The sequence below is a fragment of the Lontra canadensis genome, unplaced genomic scaffold (assembly GCF_010015895.1).
Source record: "Lontra canadensis isolate GAN:19392208 unplaced genomic scaffold, GSC_riverotter_1.0 scaffold88, whole genome shotgun sequence".
NCBI classification, from domain to species: Eukaryota; Metazoa; Chordata; class Mammalia; order Carnivora; family Mustelidae; genus Lontra; species Lontra canadensis.
Window position 1 is genome coordinate 2,784,428 of NW_022631082.1, and position 27,636 is coordinate 2,812,063.

The 27,636-nt window shown below is 45.8% G+C and overlaps 1 protein-coding gene across 1 annotated transcript in view; it reads left to right on the forward strand.

The window, feature by feature from the left end:
* Positions 1-907: 907 nt before the first annotated feature.
* Positions 908-27,636, forward strand: part of ADGRE1 (adhesion G protein-coupled receptor E1) — a 55,123-nt gene continuing 28,394 nt past the window's right edge. Inside the window, exons 1-11 of the mRNA XM_032883782.1 lie at positions 908-986; positions 3,161-3,214; positions 14,726-14,872; positions 17,362-17,517; positions 17,634-17,753; positions 18,877-19,023; positions 21,183-21,332; positions 23,097-23,237; positions 23,323-23,460; positions 24,599-24,687; positions 26,099-26,182. Of these exons, the coding sequence (XP_032739673.1) occupies positions 956-986; positions 3,161-3,214; positions 14,726-14,872; positions 17,362-17,517; positions 17,634-17,753; positions 18,877-19,023; positions 21,183-21,332; positions 23,097-23,237; positions 23,323-23,460; positions 24,599-24,687; positions 26,099-26,182 (1,257 nt within the window). The 5' untranslated portion in view covers positions 908-955. The remainder of the gene's footprint in view (positions 987-3,160; positions 3,215-14,725; positions 14,873-17,361; positions 17,518-17,633; positions 17,754-18,876; positions 19,024-21,182; positions 21,333-23,096; positions 23,238-23,322; positions 23,461-24,598; positions 24,688-26,098; positions 26,183-27,636) is intronic.

A 27,636-nucleotide genomic window follows, 5' to 3' on the forward strand; every position in this document is an offset into this window, starting at 1 on the left:
GGGCTGCCTTTCAGAGTTGCCCAGGGAGATTGAGCTCTAGTGCAACTTCCTAGATGGCATGGCCCCCTGGAACCCTTTACCATCCCCATGTCACTGCCTACCCCTCCCAGCTGGTGTTTTCTAAGGTTACCTTCCTGTTAAACGACTTTCACTAGAATCCTGTTCTCAGCATCTGCTCCTGGGAATGTCAGCCAAGGCATTAGTAGACCTTCGTGTGTGTGAGATTGTGTATGCAGGTGTGTTAGGGCTGGGAATATGGTGGAGTGTTGCTGTGCAGTGGTCAGATGTAGGACAGCTGAAGGCAGATGGGATGTTTCAAGTGCTAAGACCTTGGAGCCAGAGGTTCCTGGATTCAAATCTTGACTCCAAGTAACCTTGGACAAGTCCTAGCCCCTCTCCATGCCTCAGTTTCCTTTTTAACTTTATTATTATTTTTTGTAAAATAGGTGGGGGTCAGAATCCTTACTTGATGATATTGATGTGATGTGATGAAATTAGATTTTATTGGCAATGTGTCTAGCACAGCACCTGGTCCATGATGGCTGTGGTGGTTATTTGTGTGGGGTGTGCTGGGAGGAGACCTTTGATTGGGATTTGCTTCATTATAGACAAATGATGGTAGTTTATTTATAGTTGGGGGCAATGAAAGGCGGTTGAGAGGTGGGTGCTGGTGGGGAAAAAAAAGCAAGAATGGAGGGAAGGAGAGTGATTGGAGAGAGAGAGAACACAGTGACACATCAGCCAGACCAACTTTTCTTCACCATGGTGGAAAGAAAAAATTAGGGGTTTGGCATGCTGTCCTCATTCAGCGGCAAATCAGCAAAAAGTGCTGTCTTGCTCTGGTGGCATTGAGCAATTCTGACTCCACTTCTCCCTTCTTCCCACACGTTCTGTTTACTGAAAATCTCAAGACCATAGAAGAGGTTCCCTCTTCGAATGAGAGAAACACAGCACCATGGGGAGCTCCAGCTTGCTCCTCTTCTGGGGTAAGTGTGGGGCTGAATGGTGACGGGAGGGTTGAGGGAAGCCTGCACTGGATGTATACGGTAGGGAAAAGGGAAGGCCATGGGGTGTTCAGCCAGAGACCCCAATTCTAGGCTGGACAATGCCAACACCTTCACTGGGGGGCCCTTGACAAAAATCACAGAGCACAGGGAATTCCCTTTGTCAGGGCAGACTTTCTTTATAGTCATTGATTTGACATGTATTTCCTGAACAGCTACTATGTGCCCGGTCCCATTGTAGGCATGGAGGGGAGAGCAGTGGTAAACAAGCAATTCTTGCTTTGCTGACATCCTCATGGGGGGGACAGGCAGAAAAGAAGCCACTGGCCATAACAGTAACCACCCACCTAGCAACATTTTAAGTTCCTCAAATAACTTCACAAAACGCCTCCAAATACTGGGTGTCTAGTAGCCCCATTTTATAAAGGAGGAAACTGAGGCAAAAGAGGTTAGATGACTTGCCCAAGACTACTTAGCTCACAAGGGGTAGAGCCGGAAATCTGGCTCCAGAGTCGTATGCTTTATTGCTCATTACTAGGCTATGCTGTCCCAAATAATAACTACACAAAAGCATTTCAGGCAGTGGGAGTGCCACAAAAGAAGAGAGTAACTGGGAGTTATGTTGAAGGGGGAAGTCAGGGAAGACCTCTTGGAGGGGGTGACATTTGTGCTGAGGCCTGAGCCATGAGATGGAGCCTTCCTGTCTGTTCTCTTATTTCCCTTTCTTCAGACGTGAGTTTGTACTGGTCTTATTTATGGCCTATGTTGTGGTTTTCTTCGTGTCTTTCAAGTTTTGGTCACTGTCCAAATCTATGAATGAGAGAGATGAGCACTGGATGTTAAACACAACTAATGAATCACTGACCCACTACATCAAAAATTAATGATGTACTATATGTTGGCTAACTGAACATAATAATAAAAAAATCTGTCAATGAGGGACAATGTTTTGAACAACAAATGTGGGCTTCCTTAGCTGTGGTCCAGTGCATCTATTTCTGAAGGAGAAAACATGGGTGCAAAGAGATTAAATAAGTCTTCCAAGGCCATGCAGTCAATAATTAGCAAAGCCAGATTTTTAAATCCAAGCATTTGGGCTCCAGAGTTGGTATGCTTAAAAACAGTGCTCTGTTCCCTCTACAATGATGAAGTAGGGATGCCTGGGTGGCTCATTCGGTGGTGCATCTGCCTTGGGCTCAAGTCATGATCCCAGGGTCTTGGGATCGAGTCCCTCAGTGGGTTCCTGCTCAGCAGAGAGTCTGCTTCTCCCTCTGCCTGCCGCTCCCCCCGCCTGTGCTCTTTTCCTTATTTGTTCTCTCTCTGATAAATAAGTACATAAAACTTTAAAAAAATCTAAAATGATGAAGGAGCAAAACAATTTTGGTGATAATGAATGGGAATGTAAGGAGTTTGGGTCTATGGGCCTTGTGGACCAGCAGGCAACCTTAGAAGGAGCAGGTAACTCGTGGACCACAAATGCAGGAATGCCGAGTTGTTGCTTTGTGGTGTCAGTGTTTTTATTAGCTACTAGTGCCCCTTATTCTGCCCTGGAGTTAATCATCAGAGTAGTGATGACGACACTGAGGGTAGGGATGGTGGGGGGAGCGGAGAAGATGGGGTGGTGGAGGTCAGGTGGTGGGAGTGGTGGAGGTGGGGGTGGTCATGGGGGCAGTGTGGATGGTGATGAGGTTGAAGGTGGGGGTGGTAGTCGAGGGAAGGGTGCAGGGGGGCAAAGATGGGTGTGGTGGGGTAAGGGTCACAGAGGTGGTAATAGCAAAGAAGAGCTAAATGCTGGTAGGCTACACTGCCTTTTGGACACTTCTTTTCATCTCTCCCTAAGAACCAAGTTTTGCCTTCTTGAGGAAGATGTTATTTCTCTTGAGAATACATGTTTAAGTGTCTGTTTTTGAAAATCAGCTGGAACTTTTTTTTGTAAAAGAAAATTAAGATAATACAAACAAAATGAAAAACATGAAGTGCAGAAACACAGGAATGGCTGCTGTATTATGTGACATACCGTATGTCTGTCACTCTGTTGGATCTCTCATCGACGTTCATCAAACCTACTTATATGAGGCCATTCCAGGAGCACTTTTTTCAGCTTGAGCACATTGCTTCTTGACGGCTCACGGTGTTTTTCTTTTCTTTCCCCATAGGGTATTGTGGTCTATTCTTCTGGGTTGTTTTCCCATTGGAATCAATGGCAGTTGGTAAGCTGGTCAAAGAAAATCCATATATTCAATGTGCGGGAAGATGCTTTTTGGGGAGGAGACCCTTCTGTCCCAGGAGGCTGAGCTGCAGCTGAACACTTGTTGGGAGATACTTAGTGACAGAGCAAGGGATAAGTAACACCCAGGTCTCCTGGTTCCTCCTCCATGCACTTACCTTTGTGCCGTGGATTCACTGTGTGACCTCGGATGAGTCACACGAAACCTCTCTTGATGGTCACTCTCCTCAACCGTGAAATACAGTTAACACAGGTTCCCATCCCAGGGACATGGTGAAGCTTCAGTCGAAAGAGGTAACTTTGTTAACTACTTGGTACATGTGATAAGAGCTTCATAAATGGTACTGGGAATGGGGATGGAATTTACTCAAACTACAACTCAATGTGGAAAAAACTGCATTTAAAAAACGTATTAATTGTTCTCATCTTCTACATAAGCTGCTGCTGGATGGAGAGGAAAAGCACTGCCAGTTCTTCATGTTCTCAGTGTCTCCATTTCCTGGCTCACCCTCATTTGGGAAATTCAGTCTGTGTTGTGCAAAGAGTTAATCTTTCGAATTTCTTACTCTACTCTTGGTCCGCCCAAAATGGTGGCTGTGTGTTGGTGTAGGGACAACTTATGGGATCTTGTGGCTGTCAAGGGTGGACTGTGGGTAGGATGTTTTGTCCACTGGTAGAGCATGGCCCCACCTTGCTTGTCTGGTAGTCCTCTCAGAAGCTCTTTACCCCCCAGGGGTCCATGCAGGAGCTTCTACTTTCCACGTTCAGGCTATAGGAACCCAGAAGATGTTTTTTTGACCACCTACTAGCTACCTCCTTCTGTGAATCTAATCCTTGGCTCTCATACCCTGTTGGATGTGACAGCAGCAGAAAGCAAACTTCTCTTTTAGACTGGGAAACTCTACTTGGTTTTTGCTGGGAGAAGTCAGCCCCTAGCCTTGATACCCCAATTCATCCATTCCTACCCAGAAGTTTCTGAGGTGATGTGGCAGAAGAGTAGGGCTTCTGGTGGGTCCCTCTCATCTCTCTTTATTAGCTTCCCACAATTTTTCTCTTCCCTTGTGAAAGATATTTATTTCCCTTACCCCATGGCTTAATGAAAACTCTACTTTCTAGTCCTTCAAGGCTGGCTACCCCAAAATCTTTTTATTGAGATATGACTGACATATAACATTGTGCAAGTTTAAGGTGTGTATGTGTTGATATGATACACATGTTGGGGTTCGTTATCAAAGGAGAGAGACTGATACAAAGCAAAGGTCAGGCAAAGCTTTATTTCACCCCAGTATCAAGAATCAAACTGACCGGTTGGGGCCGTCTCTTACGGAGAGAGCGACCTCTTAACCTCACAGACTAGCTTTTATAGAGCAAAGGCCATGTGGTTGAGCCTGGCCACATACAGGTGGCCAAAGAGATTGTTAACACAGAGAAAGTTGCATAGTCATGTTAGGTCACACGCGAGTGGCCAATTGAATTACAATTTACCTTACAGTAGCTGTTTGAACTAGCCTATCATTCTGGTCAGAATTGGCGCCCAAGTTTGACACCCAAAAGGTGGGGTTTACATTCTTTGGTGGTTAGGGTGATAGTATGCTTTACTGATTGGATGTCTCCACCTGGCCTGACTCGTCCTTGCATTCTGGGCTCTGTTATCTCCATCTGACCTGACTCTTCCTTGTATCTGGGCTCTGTTATCAGGAACTGGTTGACCATATTTTACTTGTTTCCCAGACTTGCTTTTAAGTAAGTTCCTCAGTGGGGGGGGGGGCATGGTCATTTTAAGTTTTACTCCACAAACAACAAAATGGCTGTTTAACCTAGATGGAGTCACTCTGGCTAAGTAGGCCCTTACACACACATATATTGAGAAAGATTATCACCATAGTGTTCACTAACATCTTCATCACCTTACATAACTACCATCTTTTTTTTTCCTGGAATAAGGATATATAAGAACTACTTGTAGCAACTTCCAAGTACATAATGCGGTATTGTTCACCAGAGTAATTATGCTATACACTAGATCCCCAAACTTGTTCATCTTACAAGGTTTTGCTTTCAAGGCTACTGTTTTGCTGGGAACCCAAACATCCATTTTGGCAATTAAAACTTGAATGTTACTGTTTCGCTTTCATGTGTGTCTACTGCTAAGACGTCCTAAAATCTCCTGAATGAGAGTAAATCCTTCAGCAGAATGTGTTGGGGAAGGGAGTTCACACCATGTAAGTGGAAAAGAAAATCCTATCACTCTATTTCCAAAAAGATCACCTTGTTAAAAAAAATATCAATATTATCATTGATTCCAGAAAGCCCTTGGCCAGTGAGGAAGTCATCGTGTGACTCTTCACAGCTCTGGGACCCAGCAGGGGCCTGACACTATGCAGAAAAGTTAGGTAGATAAATAAATAAATAAAAGAAAGAATCTGTGCCTCACATAGAGTGTGAGAGATGTTATAGTCAAGGCACATACTCGAAATTTGTAAGTGGAAATTCCAAAGACTTAACATTTGAGAAAACTGAGCACTATTGGAATTAAAAATGGAATTGGGATGTTAACTTTGTGATAGTTCACCAAAGTACATACTTAAAATATTTGTGCTTGTCTCTCTATACCATACTTTATAAAATACTATGAAAATGCATATACACTTTGATACAGCAATTCCTAATCCAGAAATTTATTCCAAAGAGATGTTTGTATAAAGTACAGACATACCTCACCATACACTCAAGGATGTGTTCGTTATACTATTCTGGTAACAACTTGGAATAAACAATGTTTGTTTACATGACGGGACTGGTTGGATAAAACGTTGTGTTTGTTAGGGTAACCCTAGCTACTGTAACAAACCCAAAACTGTCCATGGCTTACTAAAAATAAATTTAATTTTTGTTTGGTTTAGAGTCCAATGCAAATATTTCTGGCCAGTCAGTGGTTTTCCTCCGAATGGTAATTTGGAGACCCAGATGCCTTCTATCTTGTGGCTCAGCCATGCTAGGGTCTCAGAGTCTTCTGCAGACTGTGGCAGGAGGGAAAAGAAACAGTGGAGAAGGCATACCCACTTTCTAAAAACAGAGGTCTGGCAGTGAGGCATGTGGTATTTGCTTGGGGTCATAGGACCATACCTGGACACAAGGTGAGCTGTGAAATGCAGTCCAGGGTGGGTAAGCTGCCTGCTACTGACAGTTCCATACCGTGGAACTTTGGCTTCCAAGCCAGTCCCTGGCACAGTTAATGCCCATGGGCATAGTGGAAACTACATAACTGTTCAAAAGCACGAGTTGGGTCTGTATGCACTGACTTGGAAAGTTGCCCCAAACATATCCTTCCCTTAACTTTTTATTATAGAAATATTTAAACATTCAAAAGTAGGGGAAACAGTACAACAGACTTCCATGTACCCATCACCCAGCTTCCACGCTTGACAAATTTTGCTGCTCTTGGTTTGCAAGACCTACTCTGAAGTGAAAAAACAAGAGGACAACAGAGTTGTTCTTTCCAGGTTGATGGACCTGCTCTGAATCTGTAATAGCCACTAGCCGCAAGTGGTTACTGAGCGCTTGAAATAAAGCCAATAGGACCAAATAATGGGATGTTTTGTTTTATTTAATTTCATAGATTTATTTATTAAAGATTTTGTTTTGTCCTTCTAGGTTACTCTTGGAGTTTTTTTTTTTTAATGATTATTATGTTATGTTAGTCACCATACAGTCCATCACTAGTTTTTGATGTAATGTTCTAGGATTCATTATTTACGTATAACACCCAGTACTCATTACAACACGTGCCCTCCTTAATTTCAGAAAGTGAGAGAGAGCATGTGTGTGCACTCTTGAGCAGCGGGGAGGGACAGAGAGAGTGGGAGAAGCAGACTGCCTGGTCCCAGGACCCTGAGATCATGACCTGAGCTGAAGGTAGATGCTTAACTAACTGAGCCACTGAGGCGCCCCAGTCTTCAGAGATTTAAAAGCAAACAGCTGTATATGATTAGTAGCTACTGTTTTGGAGAGCACAGTAGATTGTATATTGCATGATCTCACTTGTGTCAAGAAAATTGTGTGAATTTATAAATTTATTCATATTTAATAATACACTTGCATGACTGAGTCTATGAATAGGATTTAGCCTGGAGGGGATTCACTCTAAGCTTTTGACAATGGTTGCCTCTGGGTGTAAAGATGGGAGACTGAGAGATCTTCACTTTGAATTTTATATACTTCTGCATTGTTTGTTTGAATTTTTTTACAAGCAATTATTACCTTTTTTAAAAAAAAAGACATAAACCAAAAAAAATTAAAAAGGCACCAAAATAAGAATGACCATCTGCTTTTGGTCATTTTCTGTAGAAGCAGAGCTGACAGGATTGTTGTGTGTGTAATTCATCAAGGGAGGACTCTCAGGAAACACTTGCAGGAGAGTGAGGGGAGCAGGATAGGGAGGAGAGAGAAACTAGCCTCCCAGAAGGTGTTTTAGGAGAGTTTTAGCCACAACCTGGTCTCACAAGGAGCCCTGGAGTGTGCAGTGCATCCCAGAGGTTCACCTGCTCAGGGGGAAAGCAGAGACTATGCTGTAACTCACCTGTACCTGTTCCACCAGTGTTTGCCTGGGGGATCGGCATGCCATCCCAGTAAAGCAGATGGGGGTGGTGGGTGCCAAGAATGGCCGTTATCCCACCCCTTCTTACCAGGCAAGGACTCATGAACTGGTGTAGGATGAATCCCCAGGAGGAGACTGGGTTTTCCCCTTCGCATACCCGCTCCTGCTTTCGTAACTTGCTGCTGTAATCACTGGCACTCAGGGAAATACGGAGACTGGCTGGCTCATGGCCACATTCAAAGGGATCCGATGGCTTCTCCTTGCTCTGCTGTGGGCTGGCTCCCAGACTGAAGGCAATTAGACCTTGGGCGAGCACCTTCAGCTCTAGGTGTTGTCATCTGATTAATGGGTATCTCAATGACCCTCCCCCTGACCTAATGGGTTAGTTGTGAGGATTTGACTCCATGCGCTGTAGTTAAGAGATAGGCGCTGGAGTCATAGTTCCTGGGTTCAAATCTTGGTTCCAGTCCTCACATATTTCAGTAAATTTCCCTAAAACTTCAGTTTCTACAAAAATGAGAGTCAGACAGGTTAATTAATCCAACTGGTAGTGCTTCAAATGGTACCCGGAGCATAGCAGGTACACAACTGTGTCAATGCTCCCTCTTCTCAGAGAAACTGAAATTATCTGGTTCATAATGGCTGGGCCAAAGCCGTAGTGAGTGGGCACAGTCAGGACAGTGACCAGGACCCCCGACGTCCTGCCAGCCTTCACCCATTCTACTTTAATTTCTCTTGCATTCTGACTGGTGGTGTGACCTGGGGGAATCTATGGAAACACTCTTGGACCTCTGTTTTCATATCTGTAAAATGGAGTTGTGGGAGCCTGCAATAAGGCTTGAGACGAGGACCAAACCAGGCCCTGACTGTGCCTCCTTTAAAGTCCAAATAACCTAACGAAAGGTTTAGGACGGGAAAAGTTGAGTAACACTGAGAAAGGGTCTGTGCTATGTGTTGTGTGCTCGCCTACGTGACTTCCCACACACTTGCTAAATAGATGAGAACAATTCAGTTGGGGTCATAAGTTCGTGGCTGGTCCTTGCTGCCCTAGTACAGCTCATAAAATACTTTCAGGTTTGCTGTATCAATACAGAACACTTGGTACTGGCATCAGCCATTTGGAGTCACGAGGTCTGCTTAGAGTCAATGGTGAAACTTATTATGGGAACTCGTGTTTGTTTAACTAGACACAGATGTATTGCTTCTCTTACTGTAATATCACTATATATATGGCCTTAATGCTTTGAATAAACTTAGCACTGTTGGACATCCTCCTCAGTGCTCCTCCTGCCCCCATCTCTCTGCTTCTCGAGTTCTTTTCTTCATCCTCTTACCCTCACGTTCCTGGTCGGTTTGTCATGCTGGCCGTGACATGGAGTCCTTGTGTTTACCTTGAGGTAGGGTGACCAACTGTCCTGGCTTGTCTCTTACCATGAGGGGACTTCCCGGGACTCTGGACTTCCAGTGCTAACACCAGGGAAGTCCTGGGAAAACCGAGGTTACTAGGTCCACCCATCTGGAAGCACTATTATAGGGCCCTGCAGACAAAGCACGGAAGGAGCCTGGAGCTTGGAGGCACCAGTGAAACGGAAGCTCTAGTTCTAACTTCAAAAGTCCTTTTGCCCCTTGGAGTCTCTTTATGCTTTGGTCAATTAGGTGATCATTCATTAAGTTGTTTGGCTCATAGCTGAGGAGCATGTGTCTCAGGGGGATTGTTAAAGGGGTTTCCTTGCTTCTTGCCCTTGCAGTGGCCACCGGAGGGCACCAGGGAGCACCCAAGTCAAGTTCCACCTCCTCTGCCCACAACCCTCTAGAGCTCCCACCACCCTCAGCTCAAAGCCCAAATCCTCCTGGAGACCTCTAAGGCCTGCTCCATCCCCTCCATGTCCTGCCCTCCTCCCTCTCTTCGCCTTGCTCTCTTTGTTCTGACCACACACCCCTCCTTGCTGTTCCTCTAATACCTCAGGCCCAGTCCTGCCCCAGGACCTTTGCATGAGCTATGTCCTCTGCTTGGGATGCTCTTGCCCTACATATACACTTGGCTCTCTCCCTCATCTTCTTTATGTTTTAGCTCATGAGTCATCTCAGTGACTACCCTATTTTTGAATTGTATCCCTTACCCTCAACTCTCCAGGTTATTAGCTCTGTGAAGATGGGGAATTTTGTGTGTCTTGTTCCACTTCTGATTCTGCAGTGCCTAGAATAGTGTCTAATGTATAGAAGGTGTTTGTATTTATCAGAGTTATCCAGAGAAGCAGAACCAATAGGATGGTTACATATAGATAAAAAATTTGTCATAAGGAATTGGTTCATGCAATTGGGGAGGCTGGCAAGTCTTAAAATCTTTGTAGTGACATGCAAAGGTCTCATGACCAGAAAGAATTTGGGGAACTGAGCAAAGGTGAGCATGGCTGGTGGGACAAGGTAGATGAGCTGAGAGGTTGGTCGGTGCCAAGTCACACAGACCTGGGTTGAGATTCTGGTTTGGAGTGGGTTTGAGTTGTGAGCAATTGAGCCAGAGGAAGAGGGTGACGGGAAGCTCAGATGAAAGGCAGGAAGTTTGCAAAGAACAGCATTGCCTCTACAGATGAAAGAGGAAACTGTTAGTGAGAAGAGATACAACTGAGATGTCCTGCAGGGAAAGGAAACAAGGCATGTTGTAAGAAGTTTTTGCAGCATTTTATGAAGTGCTTTCTTACTCTATCAGTCAACGCTGGCCTTACCGTTCACTCCTCTTTCTTTCACATCCCACACCCACTCCATTGGCAAATACTGTTAACATCACCTTTGGAAGAAACCCCAAATCTTGTGTCTTCCACAGCTCCCAGCGGGATTGCAGCCACCATCCTGGCTTACCTGGTTGGGAGCAGGTGCCTCCTACCTGGTCATCATGCCCCTCTACAGTTCATCTTCCAGCCAGAGGCCACAGGAACCTGTTAAAACCTCAGTCCAGCTCTGTTCTGTCTGTGCTCAGACACCTCATGGCTCCCAACACTCTCTGTAGAAAGCCGAGGCGTGCCAGCACTCTAGCAGATCTAACATGATTTGTCTGTGTCCAGGCCTCCCATTCCCCGCTTCCCACTGTGTTCTAGCCACACTGACCTCCTTGTAATGCCACCAAACCTCTTGGCATGGTCTTGCCCCTTCATGCTGTTTCCTCTGCTCTAGGTACCTTCACAGCTCACTCACCTCCCTCTGGTCTTTGTTCTAATGTTAGCATCTCAGCAAGGTCTTCATTGTTGAGCACCGACTGTGTACTGGGCACTGTTGTATGCACTCAGCACACAGCAGTGAATGACAGATACAAATCCTTGCCTTCCAGGAGCTCAAAGTCCATCAGGACTACAGACTTAATCAATCACAGGAGTTTGGTTTTTTTTTTTTAACAAAGAATTGTTTTAGAAATTGTCTGAAAATTAACTTCATTTCCAGCCAGATTTACCTCCTCCTGGAGAGCAGTAGTAAAAATCACTCACTCCGATGAGTGGAGATGTCCCTCACCGGCTGTGTGTCCTTGGGCAAGTTACTTAACCTCACTGAGCCTCAGTTGTCCACATCTGTGTAATGGGAATTGTATGAGTATACTAAGGCTGCTCTAGCCAATTAACAAACTTGGTAGCGTCACACAACAAAAACATTACCTTGCGGGTCTGGAGATCAGAGGTCCAAAGTAGGTCCCATTGGGCTAAAATCAAGGTGTCTGCAGGGCTGCGTTCTTTTCTAGAGGTTCTGCAGGATAATCTGTCTTTTTGCCTTTTCCAGCCTCTAGAGGCCTCCTGGATTCCTTGCCTTGTGTCCCTCCTCCTCCACTTTCAAAGCTGGCAATGACTGGCCAGGTCTTTCTCACGTTGTGTCACTTTGCCTCTGCTGGCTTCACCTTCTGTTTATAAGGACCTTTGTGATTACATTGGCCCCATCTGGTTAATCCAGAATAATCTCTTCATCTTGGGATCAGCTGATTGCCAATCTTTAAAAAAAAATTTTTTTTTTATTTTTTAAATTTCTTTTCAGTGTTCCAGAATTCATTGTTTATGCACCACACCCAGTGCTCCATGCAATATGTGCCCTCCTCAGTACCCACCACCAGGCTTACCCATCCCCCCCCCCAAAAAAAACCCTCAGCTTGTTTCTCAGAGTCCACAGTCTCTCATGGTTCATCTCCCCCTCTGGTTTCCCCCAACTCCCTTCTCTTCTCCATCTCCCCATGTCCTCTGCGTTATTCCTTATGCTCCACAAATAAATGAAACCATATGATAATTGATTCTCTCTGCTTGATTTATTTCACTCAGCATAATCTCCTGCAGTCCCATCCATGTTGATACAAAAGTTGGGTATTCATCCTTTCTGATGGAGACATAATACTCCATAGTGGATATGGACCATATCTTCCTTAACCATTTGTCCGTTGAAGGTCATCTTGGTTCTTTCCGCGGTTTGGCAACTGTGGCCATTGCTGCTGTGGACATTGGGGTACAAATGGCCAGCTCATTGCCAATCTTAATTCCATCTGAAACCTTAGTGCTCCCTTGCCACGTACCATAGCATATTCGTAGGTTCCGGGGATTAGGATGTTGTCATCTACCAAGGGACATTATTCTGATGACCACAGGAATGATAATATCAAATAAGTCTCTTCCCAGGCACCTAGAAGCCTGCCTCCACCTCTGGCTTTGTCTTTCTAGAGCTCACAGTGTGGCGGGGGAAATGATCATTAAAAAGCTCATTGTGGGGCGCCTGGGTGGCTCAGTGGGTTGGGCCTCTGCCTTCAGCTCAGGTCATGATCTCAGGGTCCTGGGATCGAGCCCTGCATCAGGCTCTCTGCTCTGCAGGGAGCCTGCTTCCTCTTCTCTCTTTCTGCCTGCCTCTCTGCCTACTTGTGATCTCTGTCAAATAAACAAAACAATAATTAAAAAAAGCTAATTGTATAAATAATAGAGCAACTGTAATTATGGTAGGTGTCATAGAGAAGGAGCTCAGGAAACCTTGGGAGCATCAAGGGAGGCTTTTTGGAGGAAATGACAGTTAAGCAAGACCTAAGGAATGAATAGGAATGGGTCAGGCAAAGCAGAGGTCAAGGGAATAGCATATGCCAGGGCCCTGAGGTGGGAAGTCTGGAAATGGAACTACCATGAGATGAGAGGCTTAAAGATGTGGTTGGGTCTTGTCACTGGGGCCTCATGGGTCCTGTTAAGTGGTTTGGGTTTTAATTCTGAGTGTGACACTGTAGGCAGTACAGTGTAGGAGCACTGTAGGCAGGGGTGGGGGTAGATGATCAAATTTGTATTCAGAGATGACTACTATGTGGAGAAAAGATTGGAGGGGACAATGGAGGATTTAAGGATGTAGAATCCAGAGGAAGGTCTATGGGGATGGAGAAAAGCAGGTAGATGCCAAATGCTACTTGGACAGAGAACCAACAGGGCTTGGGGACCCATTGGATCTGAGGGTGAAGACTAAACAGGTAAACGGTGGTACAGAGAGGTGGAATCACTGGTCCCAGAGCTGGACTGGCTAGGGTGTCGTTTTGACTGTTTCCACAGAAACAAAACAACAACTTGGAAATTTATTTCTTAGAAGTTCATCCTTTTTCTCCTCGTACATCTTCAACTTGTAGATGGGACAGGGTGATGGGGCTGCCAGATCATCCCAGCTCCCAGGTGTCTCCCGGCTTGTTGCCTCTCCATCCCTCAGCACTGCGGTTTCCCAAACCATCATCCCCATGGTGAAGGATAGATCAACCCTCTCTGTCCATGTTCCAGCCCAGGGATAAGGGAATGAACAAACAGTATGCTTATCAATTCTTCATGTGCCCATTGGGCAGAACTTAGCTATGTGGTCATGTCTAGCTGCAGGAGATTCTGGGAATGCAGTTTTTAACTGGATGGTCATGTTACTAAAAGGAAGCTGGGGAGATGGGTCTGGGGGAATAGCTGCTCTTCTCCACTTGGAGGTTTGCTGCTGGAGATTTAACCCAGGTCTTCTGTGCTCCAAAGGCTGAAATGTTGAGTCTCAGACTCTTGTGTCTAGAGTTATGATGCTCATGATGTGGTCTTGGGACCACCAGCATCAGCATCATTCTGGGGCTTGTGAGACATGCAGAATGTCAGGCCCCTTCCTAGACCTGTAGACTCAGCATCTGCTTTTCCCAGATCTGGGACCCAGGTGAGGCAGATGTCATGGATCTGAGGACCACGTTTGGATGAACAAATGTCCGTGTCAGTGCATCCCACACTTTACTGGGTGCCCAGGTCACCCAAGGGTCTTGTTAAAATGCAGATTCTGGTTTATCAGTTCTGGGGTGGGGCCTGAGAAGTTGTGTTTCCCTCAAACTCCCAGGCCGTGCTGATGCTCCCCCTTGACAGCACTGAGCAGTTTCCCAGGGCTGTTGTAACCAGTTGCCAACTAACTAGGGGGCTTAGAAGAACAGAAATCTATTTTCTCACTGCTCTGGGGGCCAGAAGTCTGAATTCAAGGTGTCTGCTGGGCTATGCTTTCTCTGACGGCTCCAAGGGAGAGTTGGTTCTGGTGTGGCCGGCAATCCTTGGTTCTTTGGTTTAGAAGCACATCATTCCAGCCTCTGCCTCTGTCGCCCACATGGGGGTCTCCCTGAGCCTGTCTCTGTGCCTCTTCTCCTCTTCTTGTAAGGACGTCAATCATATCAGATTAAGGGACATCCTACTCCAGAAGGATCTTATCCTTGCTGAGGTCTTAACTACATTTACAAAGACCCTACTTCCAAATAAAGTTGCATTCTCAGGGGCCAGGGTTTAGGGCATCAGCATATTTTGGGGGGGGGCACAGTTCAGCCCAGAATAGTCCTCTTCATGCTCTCATGCTGCCTCCCCTTTAAGCCCACCCTGGGGCTCTAACCTGACCTCTTCCTTCTGTACTGTCCAGATGTGAATGAGTGTCTGGATACCACCACGTGCCCAGCCTATGCAACCTGCACCAACACTTTGGATAGTTACTACTGCACTTGCAAACGAGGCTTTCTGTCCAGCAACGGACTGACACAGTTCAGGGGCCCAGGAGTGACATGCAAAGGTAAGTATGCACCCCCTCAAAACCCGCCAGCATATTACAGGGAAATCAGGTGGAAGCTGGCTGGGTAGTGGATGTGGATGTAGGTACTTTTTCCCAAACATTTTTTTCTCCTCCTCTCCCTCCCTTAATCTTTTTTTCTTTCTCAAATTTTTAAAATTTAAATTCAATTATCCAACACACAGTACATCATTGTTTTCTTTCTTTTTCTATAATGACAATGATTCCTTCTCACTCAACATTCCAACAATTCAGAGCTAGCTTTAGGATGAAAATGAAAGTAAAAACCGTGTTGTTTGTCAATATCCAGAAATAACCGCTGATTTCCTTTTGGGTAACCTCCTTTTGGTTGTCTCTCCATGCAGAAAACAAGACTTTCTAACATTCACTGAGTGCCAGGTCCCCTGTGAAGGGTTTTCTATGCATTTTTACATTAATCTGAGTTCAGGCATCTCTACCATGATGATCTCTACCATACAGAGGAGGAAACTGCTTGGGGCATTGGAATGACTCATTCACAGTCATGCGGTTGAACTGACCTCCTGACCCACATCTTTCCGACTTTAACAGCAGTTTCTGAATCACATCACCTAGTCGTGAGGTGTTGGGGAACATATTTACCCTCTGTAAGCCTCAATGTTTCCATCTGTAGAATGAGTGTATAAGACTACCCACCTCAAAGATAGTTGGGAAAATTAAATGCAGTCATGTGTATGCAGTGAGCTAGGAACAGTACAAGAGGTACTGCCGATGTAAGTAGCATAAATTGAAATAAACCCCAGAATGAGCAAAGTTCTTTGTTTGTATTTTTATGCTTAGATCCCAGTTCTCCCCTTGACAGTCAAGATCTGACTGTGCCTCTGAATAAGACCAGGGGTTGGCAAACTCTTTTGTGCAAGGGGCCAAAGAGTAAATGTTTTGGAGGTTGCAAGCGGAATGATCTCTCTCATGACTACTTAATACTCCAGTTGTAGTGAGAAAGCAGCCATAGGCGATACATGAAAGAATGGGTGTGGTTTTGTTCCAACAAAACTTTATTTATACAAACAGGTGGTAGACTGATTTGACCCCTGAGCAGTACTTTGCTGGGCTCTGAAAAAGAAAATTCATTTCTATTGTTGTAGTACTCAGAGTGTTCCCAAATCTTTCTTTACCTTTGGGTTACAGTTCGTGGGTTATTTGGTAAGCTTCAATAGTCCTGATGGGCCCTGGTTTCAAAATTTGGGTTGAAACCAACATTCCCCACCTAGAAAATTATGACTACTGCAGCAAGGATTTCATCTCCTTTATGTCTTTGACCCTCCTATGGGGCCTGATATCTTGTGATTATCCAATAGATACTTGTTGAATGAAGGAACATGTTACCTCCTTCTTTATGTCAACTACAGATTTAATCAGCCTTAATTGGTTGTTTCTAATGTTTTACTGCATTAGATAAAGGCGTGATGAACATTCCTGTGGTCTGATCTTGATGTACAGGGGAAGCTCCAGATTTCTGCCTAGGAAGGGCATAGTTTTCTGGGAGGGGCTGTAAGAGACTTGCCTTGAAGCTGTATTTGCATGACAAGTATATAGCAAGGGTTTAGGATGACTTGGCAGATCAGGGCTGAAGGAAACTTTTGCTGGACCACACCATGGTATCACAACTGGACAATTTTATGGGTCCTCAAATGAGTAAATTGTTCTATGTGGCTTTGCAAATTATTCTTTTTTTAAAAAAAAGACATTTATTTATTTATTTGTCAGAGAGAGAGAGAGAGAGAGAATACACACAAGCAGGGGCAGTGGCAACCAGACACAGAAATAGGCTCCCTGCTGAGCAGAGATCCCAATGTGGGACTTGATCCCAAGACTCTAGGATCATGACCTGAGCCAAAGGCAGCCACTTACTGACTGAGCCACCCAGGTGTCCTAAATTGTTATTTTACAGTCTACTGCTGGGTAGCAGAACACCTGCAAATTTAGTACATCAAAATAAGGGCAACCATTTATTCTGTTCATGAATGTCTCTGTCATCTGGGTTGAGTTTGATGAGTGTGGCTTGTCTCTGTTCCATGCAGTGTCAGTTGAGTTGGCTCCAGTGGGGGATAGAGGGTCCACTTTAAAGAGAGCACACTCACATGGCTGGTAGCTGGTGCTGGCCTCCAGCTGGCTGCTGCACCAGGGCTGTGGGCTGGGGGTCTTGGGTCTTCACCTGGTGAGCTGCTTTTTTCATGGCTGCTTGGGCTTCCTCACAGTATGGTGGTCAAGTTCCAAGAGAACGAAGAGGGAATGTATGGTGTCTTTATGACTTAGAATCACCACCCTCACGTTAACAGCATGCTTAGATCCAAGGGGAGGGAATAAAGACCCCACTGCTTTCCAGAAGGAATACAAATTCACATAGAATGAAGGGCATATGGCATGGAAGACATCATTTCTGCCATCTTTGAAAATACAATCTGCTACACAAGATGAGGCAAATTTGTAACTCCAACTCTTTCTGTGTCCAGATATAGATGAATGTTCTCAAAGCTCCTCAAAATGTGGTCCCCACTCAGTCTGCAGAAACCTTCTGGGGAGGTACAAGTGCAGCTGTATCCCTGGTTTCTCTTCTCCCACTGGAAATGACTGGATCCCGGGAAATCCAGGTCATTTCTCCTGCACAGGTAATGCTTTCTGGCATGGGTCTGTGGTGAAAAGTGATCACTTGAGTTGGATACATGTGTCCCTCACATTAGACACACCATCTTCGGTCTGCCCACTCTCCTCTACTGCTCCTCAGACATCAACGAGTGCCTCTCCAGTGGCATCTGCCCAGAGCATGCAGAGTGTGTCAACTCCTTGGGAAGCTACGATTGCAGCTGCCAGAGTGGATTCCTCTCTCACAACTCTGCCTGTGAAGGTATAGAGAACCTGTTGTACCCTAGACGCCCTCCTCACCACACCTCCATATTAAATCAGTCATCATATTGGGGAATTTACCTGTTAAATATGTCTTAAATCTCTCCATTCTTCCTATCCTCGATCTGGGTTTCCCTGCTATTTTACCAGGCTCCTCACTGGGCTTTCCTCCCTCAAGTCTTGACCCTCAAATCCATTCTCCAAACTGTAGCCAGAATGTTCTCACGAGATGCAAGGGCTCTGTCTTCGTGGGTGTGGTGCAGTACTACTGTTCTCCATGCTCATTTGGAGGGAGGGTGACCCTGTCAAGCAAGGCATGGAGTGATCAAGCCCTTATCACATCCCCTTGGCTTGGACTGAGAGATATTTGAAGTCCTCTCTGATTTTTCTGATCCACTTGTAGCAGTTAGCTAAGCTGAGTAACAAATCCGTCTGAAAGCCAGTGGCTAGAAACTAACACCATCTATTTGGCTTTCTATTTTGTGCATTGGAAGTTTAGGTTGGGCTCTGCCTGTCAGTTCCTTGGGTCTCTGTTGGGCTTCTTATGTATCTGTGGTCAGCTGAGGGTCAGCTTTGCTCATCTCAGCTGGGCTGCCTAGCATGCCAGGGGGATGATCTGGGATGTTTCATCTTTCTTCTACTTTGTCTCTCATTCTTGTTAGGTGAGTCTAGTGCTTGTTCATACGGAGGAAGCAAGGATCCCAAAGAATGAGCAGAAGCAAAGAACTTTTCTAGAAGTCTACATATGGAACTGGCACCAAATCACTTCTGCCACATTCTTTTGGCCAGCGAAAGTCATAGGCCAGCTAGATTCAAGGAGTGGGGACACAAGCTCCACAGCTTAAAGAGGAGTGGCAAAAAGTCACATTGCACGGCACCGTCTGCACCCCATGGTGTAGGCAGGGGGAGAGTAAGGAAGGATGGCCATGTCTATGGTCATTACTCTTTGGAGCTATTTACCACTCTCCTCTTACATACATTGGACCAGAATTAATTCTCACGGCCATGCCCAACTGCAAGGGAGATGAGGGGGAAGGGGAGAACATGCACGGCAAGTCTGTTTTCTGACTCCTGTTCTCATTTCTTTATCCATTTTGACTTGGGTTTTCATTTCCACTGATCAGATGTGGATGAATGTGCTGATCCCGGAATTTGCCCAGAGCATGCGACCTGCCACAACAGTCCTGGAAGCTACTCTTGTGTCTGCAACCTAGGGTTTGAATCTAGCAGTGGCAACAGGAACATCCAGGGCCCAGGAGGGACATGTGAAGGTAGGTGAGAGAGATCTGTTGGGGAACAAGATCCAAGTCCGTTGGCCAAGACAGCCCTGGTAGGGGAAGGGTCTGAATGAGTCTGGACTGAGCTCAAAGCCCTTCCCTGCTAAGCTGAAGCCCATAACCACTCCTTCCTTCCTTCCTTCCTTCCTTCCTTCCTTCCTTCCTTCCTTCCTTCCTTCCTTCCTTCCCTCACTCGTTCACTCATCAGCAAATACTTCATGAGCACCTTCTGTATGCTGGGCACTATTCTAGGGACTGTAGCTACAGCACTGACCAACAGAGGCAAAATTATTTGCTCTCCTGGAATTCATCATCCAGTGTTGGGGGAGATAGATGGCAATTGAAATCATGAACATAGAGTGTGCCAGGAATAGATGAAGGAGATAAAGAAGGCAGGAAAGTGGACAGGGAGTACTGAGGATGGGGGTCTCCATCGAATAGGGTGGTAAGAAAAGGCTATGCTGAGAAGCTGATATCTGAGAAAAGATGTAGGGTGTGAGGGAGTGAGGTACTGGGTATCTGGGGAAGGGTGTTCCAGGAGGAGGAAATAGCAGGTATGGAGGCTGGGATTCAGAAAAGGAGTCAGTCCTTTTCCACTCACGTGCTCACTGTCTTCCTAACAACCTGATGGTGTCCGTATATTTTATACCCATTGTACAGATGAGGAAACTGAACCTCCATTGTGCTGGAACAGTCTCCCGCAGTCAAATAGATAGGAAGCAGGGGAGTCCGGATCCGAATGATGCTGAGTGTGACTGCACACCCTGTGCTGTAACCATCATGCTATTCTGCCTTCATGTGAGGCTGCCACCTCCAGCAACCCAGGGTGGGAGCTTGTCTAGGGCCGGCATCGACGTAACCCCCAAATTCCCAGACTCTGACTCATGACAGCCTGGAAAGCGGTCCTCTAACAAGTCCAGAAGCAGACAGAGCCTGATTTTAAATCCTGGGTGTGCCTTTCACAGGCTGTGCGATAACCGTGAAGCCTCAGCTTCCTTATCTGGAAGATGGAAATACTGTTGGTGTGCACCTCACGGGGCTGCCGGCAGCATTCCTTGAGCAGGTGCGTGTAGGATCTCCCTCAGCACCTGTCACAAAAATCTCAACATGTCCCCAGCTAATTTTTTATTTTAGTTAGCAAATATTTAGCTCAGACTTGCTATCCTCCAGGCTCTTTTCTGAGGCTTTCACAGACATCACCTTATTTAATGCTCCAAACAACCCAGTGGGGTGAGTATTGTCCCTATCCCCAACTGACAGATGATGGTGCTGAGATGCACAGAGCAGAATTATCTTGTCCACGCATTAGTCAGCTCTGGGCTGCCCGAACAAAATGCCGCAGATGGGGCGGGTTCAACAACTAGATTTATTTTGTCTCTCTTCTGGAGGCTGGAAGTCTGAGATCATGGTCTGTCAGAGAGGGCTTTCTTCCTGGCTTCTTGATGACCACGTTCATGCTGCGTCCTCACTGAGCTCTGGTGTCTCTTCCTCTTCTTTGAAGGGCATCGATGCCATCTTAAGATCTCCTCTTAACCTCATTATTTTACAAAGGCCCCATGTCCAAACACCACAGAGTGTTAGGGCTTTCACATAAGAATTCGGTGTGCAGGGTGGTCAATCATTCAGTGCACAGCTCCCAGTAACACACAGACTATAGGGACAGAGCCAGACTTCGAGCCCAGGCTGTCTGTGCCCTCCACCCCCTACTCAGACACTTCTTAATCATTGTTGTTGATAACATAGTGATTCCTTGGAAAGGAATTGAGATTTATGAAAGAAAGAGTGAGGCCAGTGAGTTCCAGGCTGAGGGAGTAGAGAATAAGGCTTCATGAACCTACAGGTAACCAGCGAATCGGGTTCAGGAATTACCAGGGGATTAGACACGAAAGATAAGCTCAATGAGCTTCCGTGGGACCAGACTCTTGGGGTCTCCTGTGTTCTGATGAGGAGTTTGGATTTTTATCCCGTGCCGCAGAGCCTCAGCAGGAGTTCTGTGTGAGTCACAGACCTGCCTCTTTGCCCTTCCTTTCCACAGCGTTTAGGAGGGTGCGAGCAGAGCCCAGGAGCTTCACTGGCTCCGGTCTGGGTGGGGTTGTGCTCTGCCAGGCCCTAGGCATCCTTCATCCTTTGACTTAGACTGGTTTCCTGCCTAGATGCGGATGAATGTGCCAGGAACTCAACTCTTTGCGGCCTGGATTCCATCTGTATCAACACCCTGGGAAAATACAATTGCTCCTGCCTGCCTGGGTTCTTTTCACCTGCTGTTTGGACCCCTGAAAATTCGGAGGATTTCAGATGTGTAGGTAATGCTCGCAGGCATGCCGGGTGCTTTCTGCCAATGGCAAACCACCCTGAAAACTAGGGCTTACAAACAAGGCTCTGTGCTTGCTCGTGATTCTGTGGGTTGACCGAATGGTTTTTCCGGGTCACTAGGATGGCTGCCAGGTCCCAAACGGACTCACTTATGTGGCTCGTAGTTGGTGCTGGTGTCTGGCTGGGAGCTCAGCTGGGCCCCTCAGTTTCCCTCGTGGGCCCATCCTTGTGGATTCTTGGGCTTCCTCAGAGCATGGCAGCTAGTTTCCAGGAAGGGAAGCTGCAAGGGGAATGAAGCAAAAATTGGGATCTTGTAAGACCTGGGCTTGAAGTCCCAGAACCCTGCTTCTGCCACATTCTCCCAGCCAACGTCCCGGGGCCAGGCTAGTTGCCAACAAAGGGGAAATTAACTCCCCATCTCACTGGGGAAACAAGACCTGCACACAGGAAACAGAGGCACTGATGGCGACCATCTTTGGAGGATCTACTCCACTAAAGAACATGTCTTGTGTTCTTTGAACTTCCCCCCCTTCCCAGGGCAAATATGTGCTTCTTTTCATTAACAATGTTCTTCTTTTCATTCACTGATCTTCACCAGCTGCTGATGTTGCTGGAGGGAGAACAGCAGAGAGGCAAATCTGAGAGGGACCATAGAGAGTAACTTGTACAGCATTCTAGGCTGCTAGGCATCTTCTCAGGACCTCTTGACACTCAGACTATCACTGTTCTTAATTGTTTTACCTACTCAGTAATTTTCACTTTGCATGAAGGAACGGTTGGTTCCTCAACCAAAACAATTTCGAAAACCATGCAGCTAGTCCTGCTGCATATGCAAGATGTAAATTCTACTTGTGCTATTTTTTAAGAGCTATTTCTGTTGATGATGATGATGTTCAGTTAGCCAACATGTAGTACATCATTAGTTTTTGATGTAGTGTTCAACAATTCATTAGTTGCACATAGAGTTGCTGTGGGCACTATTTCCTTTTTTAAAAAAGATTTTATTTATTTGAGAGAGAGAGAGAGTACAAGTGGAGGGGAGAGGTAGAGGGAGAGGGAGAGGTAGAGGTAGAGAGGTAGAGGGAGAGGTAGAGGTAGAGGGGAGAGGTAGAGGTAGAGGGGAGAGGTAGAGGGAGAAGCAGGCTCCCAGCTAAGCCTGGAGCTGGATGCGGGGCTCCATCCCAAGACCCTAGGATCATGACCTGAGCTGAAGGCAGACACTTAACCAACTGAGCCACCCAGGCGCCCCCCATATGTCCTATTTCTGATGAGTGTTCACCTAGCAGACACTTAAATGTGTCTGTCAATGCCCAGTGTCCCCTGGCAGGGGGTAGAGGGGACACACTGCCCTCAGCTGAGAATCACCAGCTTAACACTAACAGAAATTTCTTACTCTCATTACTATCCAATATAGACATACCTGGCCAGTGGTCAGCTTTTCTCCACACCATTTTCTTGCATCTGTTGGTTCTCATATTGCTTATGGCTTTGGAATCCCTGTTTCAGCCAGTGGTGGGAAAGAGAGAAAGCACACACACTTTGCAACCACCTTGGCCCAGAAGTGACAAATGTCATATCTGCTCCTATTCTGAACATGAAAACTGGTCACATGGCCCCACCTAGACACAGAGGGTTCTGGGGAATGTAGTCCCTGCTTGGGCTACCATTTTTTAGGGATAACTCTATGCATTGGAAGCACGACTTTTGTAGGATTGCTAGCCAACTCTGCCTCATGCCCGTTCTCTACACTATAGATGTTGATGAGTGCCTCCATATGTGCCCTTCCAACGCAATGTGCACCAACACCCCTGGGAGCTACTTTTGCACCTGCTCTCCTGGCTTTGCACCAAGTAATGGACAGCTGAGCTTCACAGAACAAGGAGTCCATTGTAGAGGTGAGAAGAGGGTTTGCTGTACATCCCTGGAAAGAAGTATCTCCTGGTTCTTCTGGGTTGTTTGATATTCTCAAGTTCTTTGCAGATATTGATGAATGCTCCCAAGATCCATCACCATGTGGCCCCAATTCTGTCTGCACCAATGCCTTGGGCTCCTACAGCTGTAGCTGCATTGGAGGCTTTCAACGCAATCCTGAAGGCTCCTTGAACTTCAGCTGCAAAAGTAATCATCTCTTTGTGTCTCTTGGCAATGGAATCTGTCTTGGTTTGGTTGTGAAATCCTCAAGCTACTCAAACTCTGGATCTTCCTCTTACCTTTACCTCATCTACAATTCTCTCTTTTCCAAGGTATTCATTCACTCATTGATTACTCATTCAATAAATTATTCTTGGAACATCTATTAGTCAAACAGGCCCCTGCACTAGTCATTGATGATTCAGTCCTGTATGTGATGGACATGATATTTGCCTTCATGTAGTTTATAGTCTAGGGAAGGAAGTAGAGAGCTCACACATTATTATTTAATAAGAACAATGAGTGTGACTCCCCCAAAAATCATAGTATGATTCAGAGTGAGTAATGAGATTTTATATACTCTGGGCAAGTGACATTTAAGTTGAAGTTTGATGGAAGGGTAGGAATTATCTAGATGAAAAGTGGAGAGCTCAGTGTGATGGGTTATGGCATGTGCAAAGGCCCTGAGGCTAACACAGAGTCAGGACCAGGGGAAATGGCATTAGGTGCACCTGAGGAGGTGGGCAGAGGTCAGATCCTGCAGGAACTGGTGAGCCTGTGAGGAATTTTGGAGATTTTTTTTTCCTCCTGAAAACGATAGGGAAGTGAATGGTTTAAATTTTTTGAAATTGTGGATGACTTGATACATTAAAAATAGAGGTAGCTTACCTGGAGGCAATGAAGTATAATAATAAAAGGAACACATTCAGGGTCCTCGCCAACATGAGAGCTAGAATATCATCAGTGCCATTGTGTTTTCTATATGCTCCTTCCCCATTAGATCTCCCTTAGTCCTCCCAGAGGGGACTATTTGGAAATTTGTGTTTATAATTCCCCTACTTTAAAAAAATTGCCTCCCATGTATGCATCCCTAAACAATATGTCCCTTAGTTTTGTTTGCTTTTGGAGTATTATAAAATTGGCCTCATGAGCTGGGTGGTCTTTGCCAACCTGCTCTTTCCACTCAGTCTCCTGCTTCTCAGAGTCCCTGATGTTTCAATGTGTGGCTGTCATATAATCTGGTAATGGATGGATTTGAAGCAGGGGATCATGAAATCAGACTTGACTTTTAATCATAGCTTGCTGTGTTTGAGTTTTAACTTGGTTGCTTTTGTTTTCTTCCTAGGGACTCCCTTCAAGTGTAAAGAAGATGTGATACCCAACAATGAACAAGTCCAGCTCTGCCAAGTGGGAGCAGCAGTGGGGCCTGAATATGTAAGTATTTTTAAGGTTCCTAGCTCTTGAGTTTCCTAGAAGAACTTCTAGAAGTTCCTAGAAGGTCCCTAGAAGCCACTCAGGTGGGATGTTGTTTCGCAGTTTCAACAAAGGCCAAAATAATGGTGACCTAAATTGTATAACAGTTTATTTCTTCCTTGTAAACAATCTGAGGGTCAGCTGTGGAGAGTTGATGGGATGGCTCCTTAAATGCTCTGCCATCATCAACACAAGCCTCCCACTCTGTGGCCCAAGATGGCTGCTCCAGCCCCTGCCATCATGTCTGCATTTCAGCTGGTGGGCAGCAGGGAGGGCAAAGTGAAAGGCATAGTTCTTCTCTTTAAGAGTATAACCCAGTATCACTTCTGTTTATATCTGGCTTTAAGGAAAGCTGAGAAGGGAGGATATTTGCCTATCTAAAACTTGGGAGTTCTTTCACTAAAAGAAGAAAGGATGTTGGAGTCTCATTACCTGTGAGGGTGCTGGTGCTGTGTCTGTATGATGTGGGAGGGGTGATGCACAGCCCCTGGGCCAGGCAAAGAGGAATTTGGATGTCCTGATTCTCCAATGAAGTTGTTCCAGAAACTCGAGCCTCCACGAGCATCTTTAGGAATTGATGTCACAATTTTCAAGATGAGCTTATAAATTAGCTTGGGAATTCCCATGCACTTGGGACCATTGCTGTTGTTTTTTGAAAAGAGTGTGGTGAGATACACCTAAAACGTCACCATTCCAACACTTTATTTTTTATTTAAAAAGTTTTTTAAGTGTTCATCTAGCCAGCATAGAGTACATCATAAATTTTGTTGCAGTGCAATTAATATACTACAATGGTGTGCAATCATCACTTCTAGCCCTCAAACATTTTCATCCCCTCAAAGGAAACTGTATCCCCAACATTGTCCTCCAGTGCCCCCTGGAGGAACTGGCCCCTGGTAGACACTGATATGCTCTCTGTGTCCATCCATTGGTCTATTCTGCATATTTCATACAAATGTAATCATACAGTACGTGGTTTTTGGTGTGTGCATGCTTCTCTCACTGAGTATGATGTTTCCAAGGCTCATCCACATTATAGCAGGTGTCAATGCTTTATTCCTCTTTGTGGCTGAATCATAATCGATTTGGACCACTGGATTTTTTTTTTCATACATTCCCCCATCTTTGACCACCCCCCCCAAGTAGTTTTGCTGTTTCTTTGCATTTGTTTCTTTTATTCATTGAAGAGAAAGCTTCCGTGGCTCCAGTTCTGCTCAAATGGTGAGTTTCTGTTTTCCTGAGAATTCTAGAGCCTTCAGACACCTTAGGAGTTTAGGACCACCCTTATGGTGGACTGGGTGGCCAGTGGGTGCTTCGCATGCTGGGGCATCAACTGGTCAGTGCTCACTCGTGCTCTTCCTCTGGGGCACAGGGTTCCTTCTGCACATTAATGAATGCCACCTTCAGTGTTCTGGACGATGCCTGCGAAAACAGGACAGCCGAGGTCTCTCTGAAGGTAACAAGAAAGTCTTCGTAATCGGGTTTGAGCTTCAGACATCTTGGGGGACACATGGGGTACAGAAAGTCCTCTTTATAATTAATGGGCCAAGTTATCCTGTAATTTATTACAGTTATAAGGTTTTAAAATGTAGCATGCAGTCAGGTTGCCCTTCTCTGTCCAGTTTTATGAGTTTTATTACTTAAATAGATCTGTGTAATCACCACGGCCATCAGAATATGGAGCAGTTCCTTTTCCTTCCCAAACTCTCCCTGGGGCTTCCTGCCCCTTTTTTTTAAAAGATTTTATTTTTATTTATTTGACAGAGAGACACAGTGAGAGAGGGAACACACGCAGGGGGAGTGGGAGAGGGAGAAGCAGGTTTCCTGCTGAGCAGGAAGCCTGATGCGGGGCTTGATCCTAGGACCCTGGGATCATGACCTGAGCAGGAGATAGACGGTTAGCGACTGAGTCACCCAGGCACCCCAGGGGCTTCCCCTTTATTGTCAGATCCTCCCTCCACCACCAGCCCCAGTAAATTTTTGTCATTAGAGTCTTGTCTTTTCAAGAATAGTATATAAATAGAATCATACGGGATGTGGCCCCTTCCTTCCTCTTTCTCTCTCTCTTTCTTTCTTTCTTTCTTTCTTTCTCGCTCTCTGCCTCCCTCTTTCTTTCTTTCTTTTAGGGATTTTTATTTATTTATTTGGGGAGGGAGAGAGAAAGAGAGAGAGAGAAAGAGCATGAGCAGGGGAGAGAGGCAGAAGGAGAGGAAGAAGCAGAGGGAGAGGGAGAAGCAGGCTCCCTGCTGAGCAGGGAGGCCCAGGTGAGGCTTGATTCCAGGCCCCTGGATCATGACCTGAGCTGAAGGCAGACGTCTCACTTTCTGAACCACCCAGGCGCCCCAGGATGTGGCTTCTATCACTCAGCATAATGCCTTTGAGATTCATCAAGGTTGTGATCAATAGTTCCAATTCTATTTTTTTTTCCAATTCTTACTTTTGTATAACTGTTAGTGACATCGTCTACAGTCACAGCATTGTGTAACCACCACCTCCATCCCCCCAAAAGGAAACTTGTACCCCCAAAGCAGCTGGTCCTCATCCCTCCCTCCCCCCAGCCCCTGGCAACCACCAGTGTGGTTTCTGACTTGGTAGACGTACCTGTTCTGGGTATGTTGTAAAAAAGGAGTCCTACAAGATGTGGTCTTTTGTGTCTGGCTTCTTACTCTGAGGGTAACATTTTCAAGGTTAATGCCCAGTGAAACACACATGGGTGCTTCATTCCTTTTTATGGCCGAGTACTAGCCTGCTTTATGGAGGTACCACGGTTTAGCCATTCATCTGGGAAGGACATCTGAGCTGTTTCCACGAGACCAACATCTTCTCCTTCCCCTGACCGCACCTCAGCTTTGGGTAATAATCAGGAGAGCTGCTGTAAACATTCACACACAGTTTGCATGTCTGTGTGTC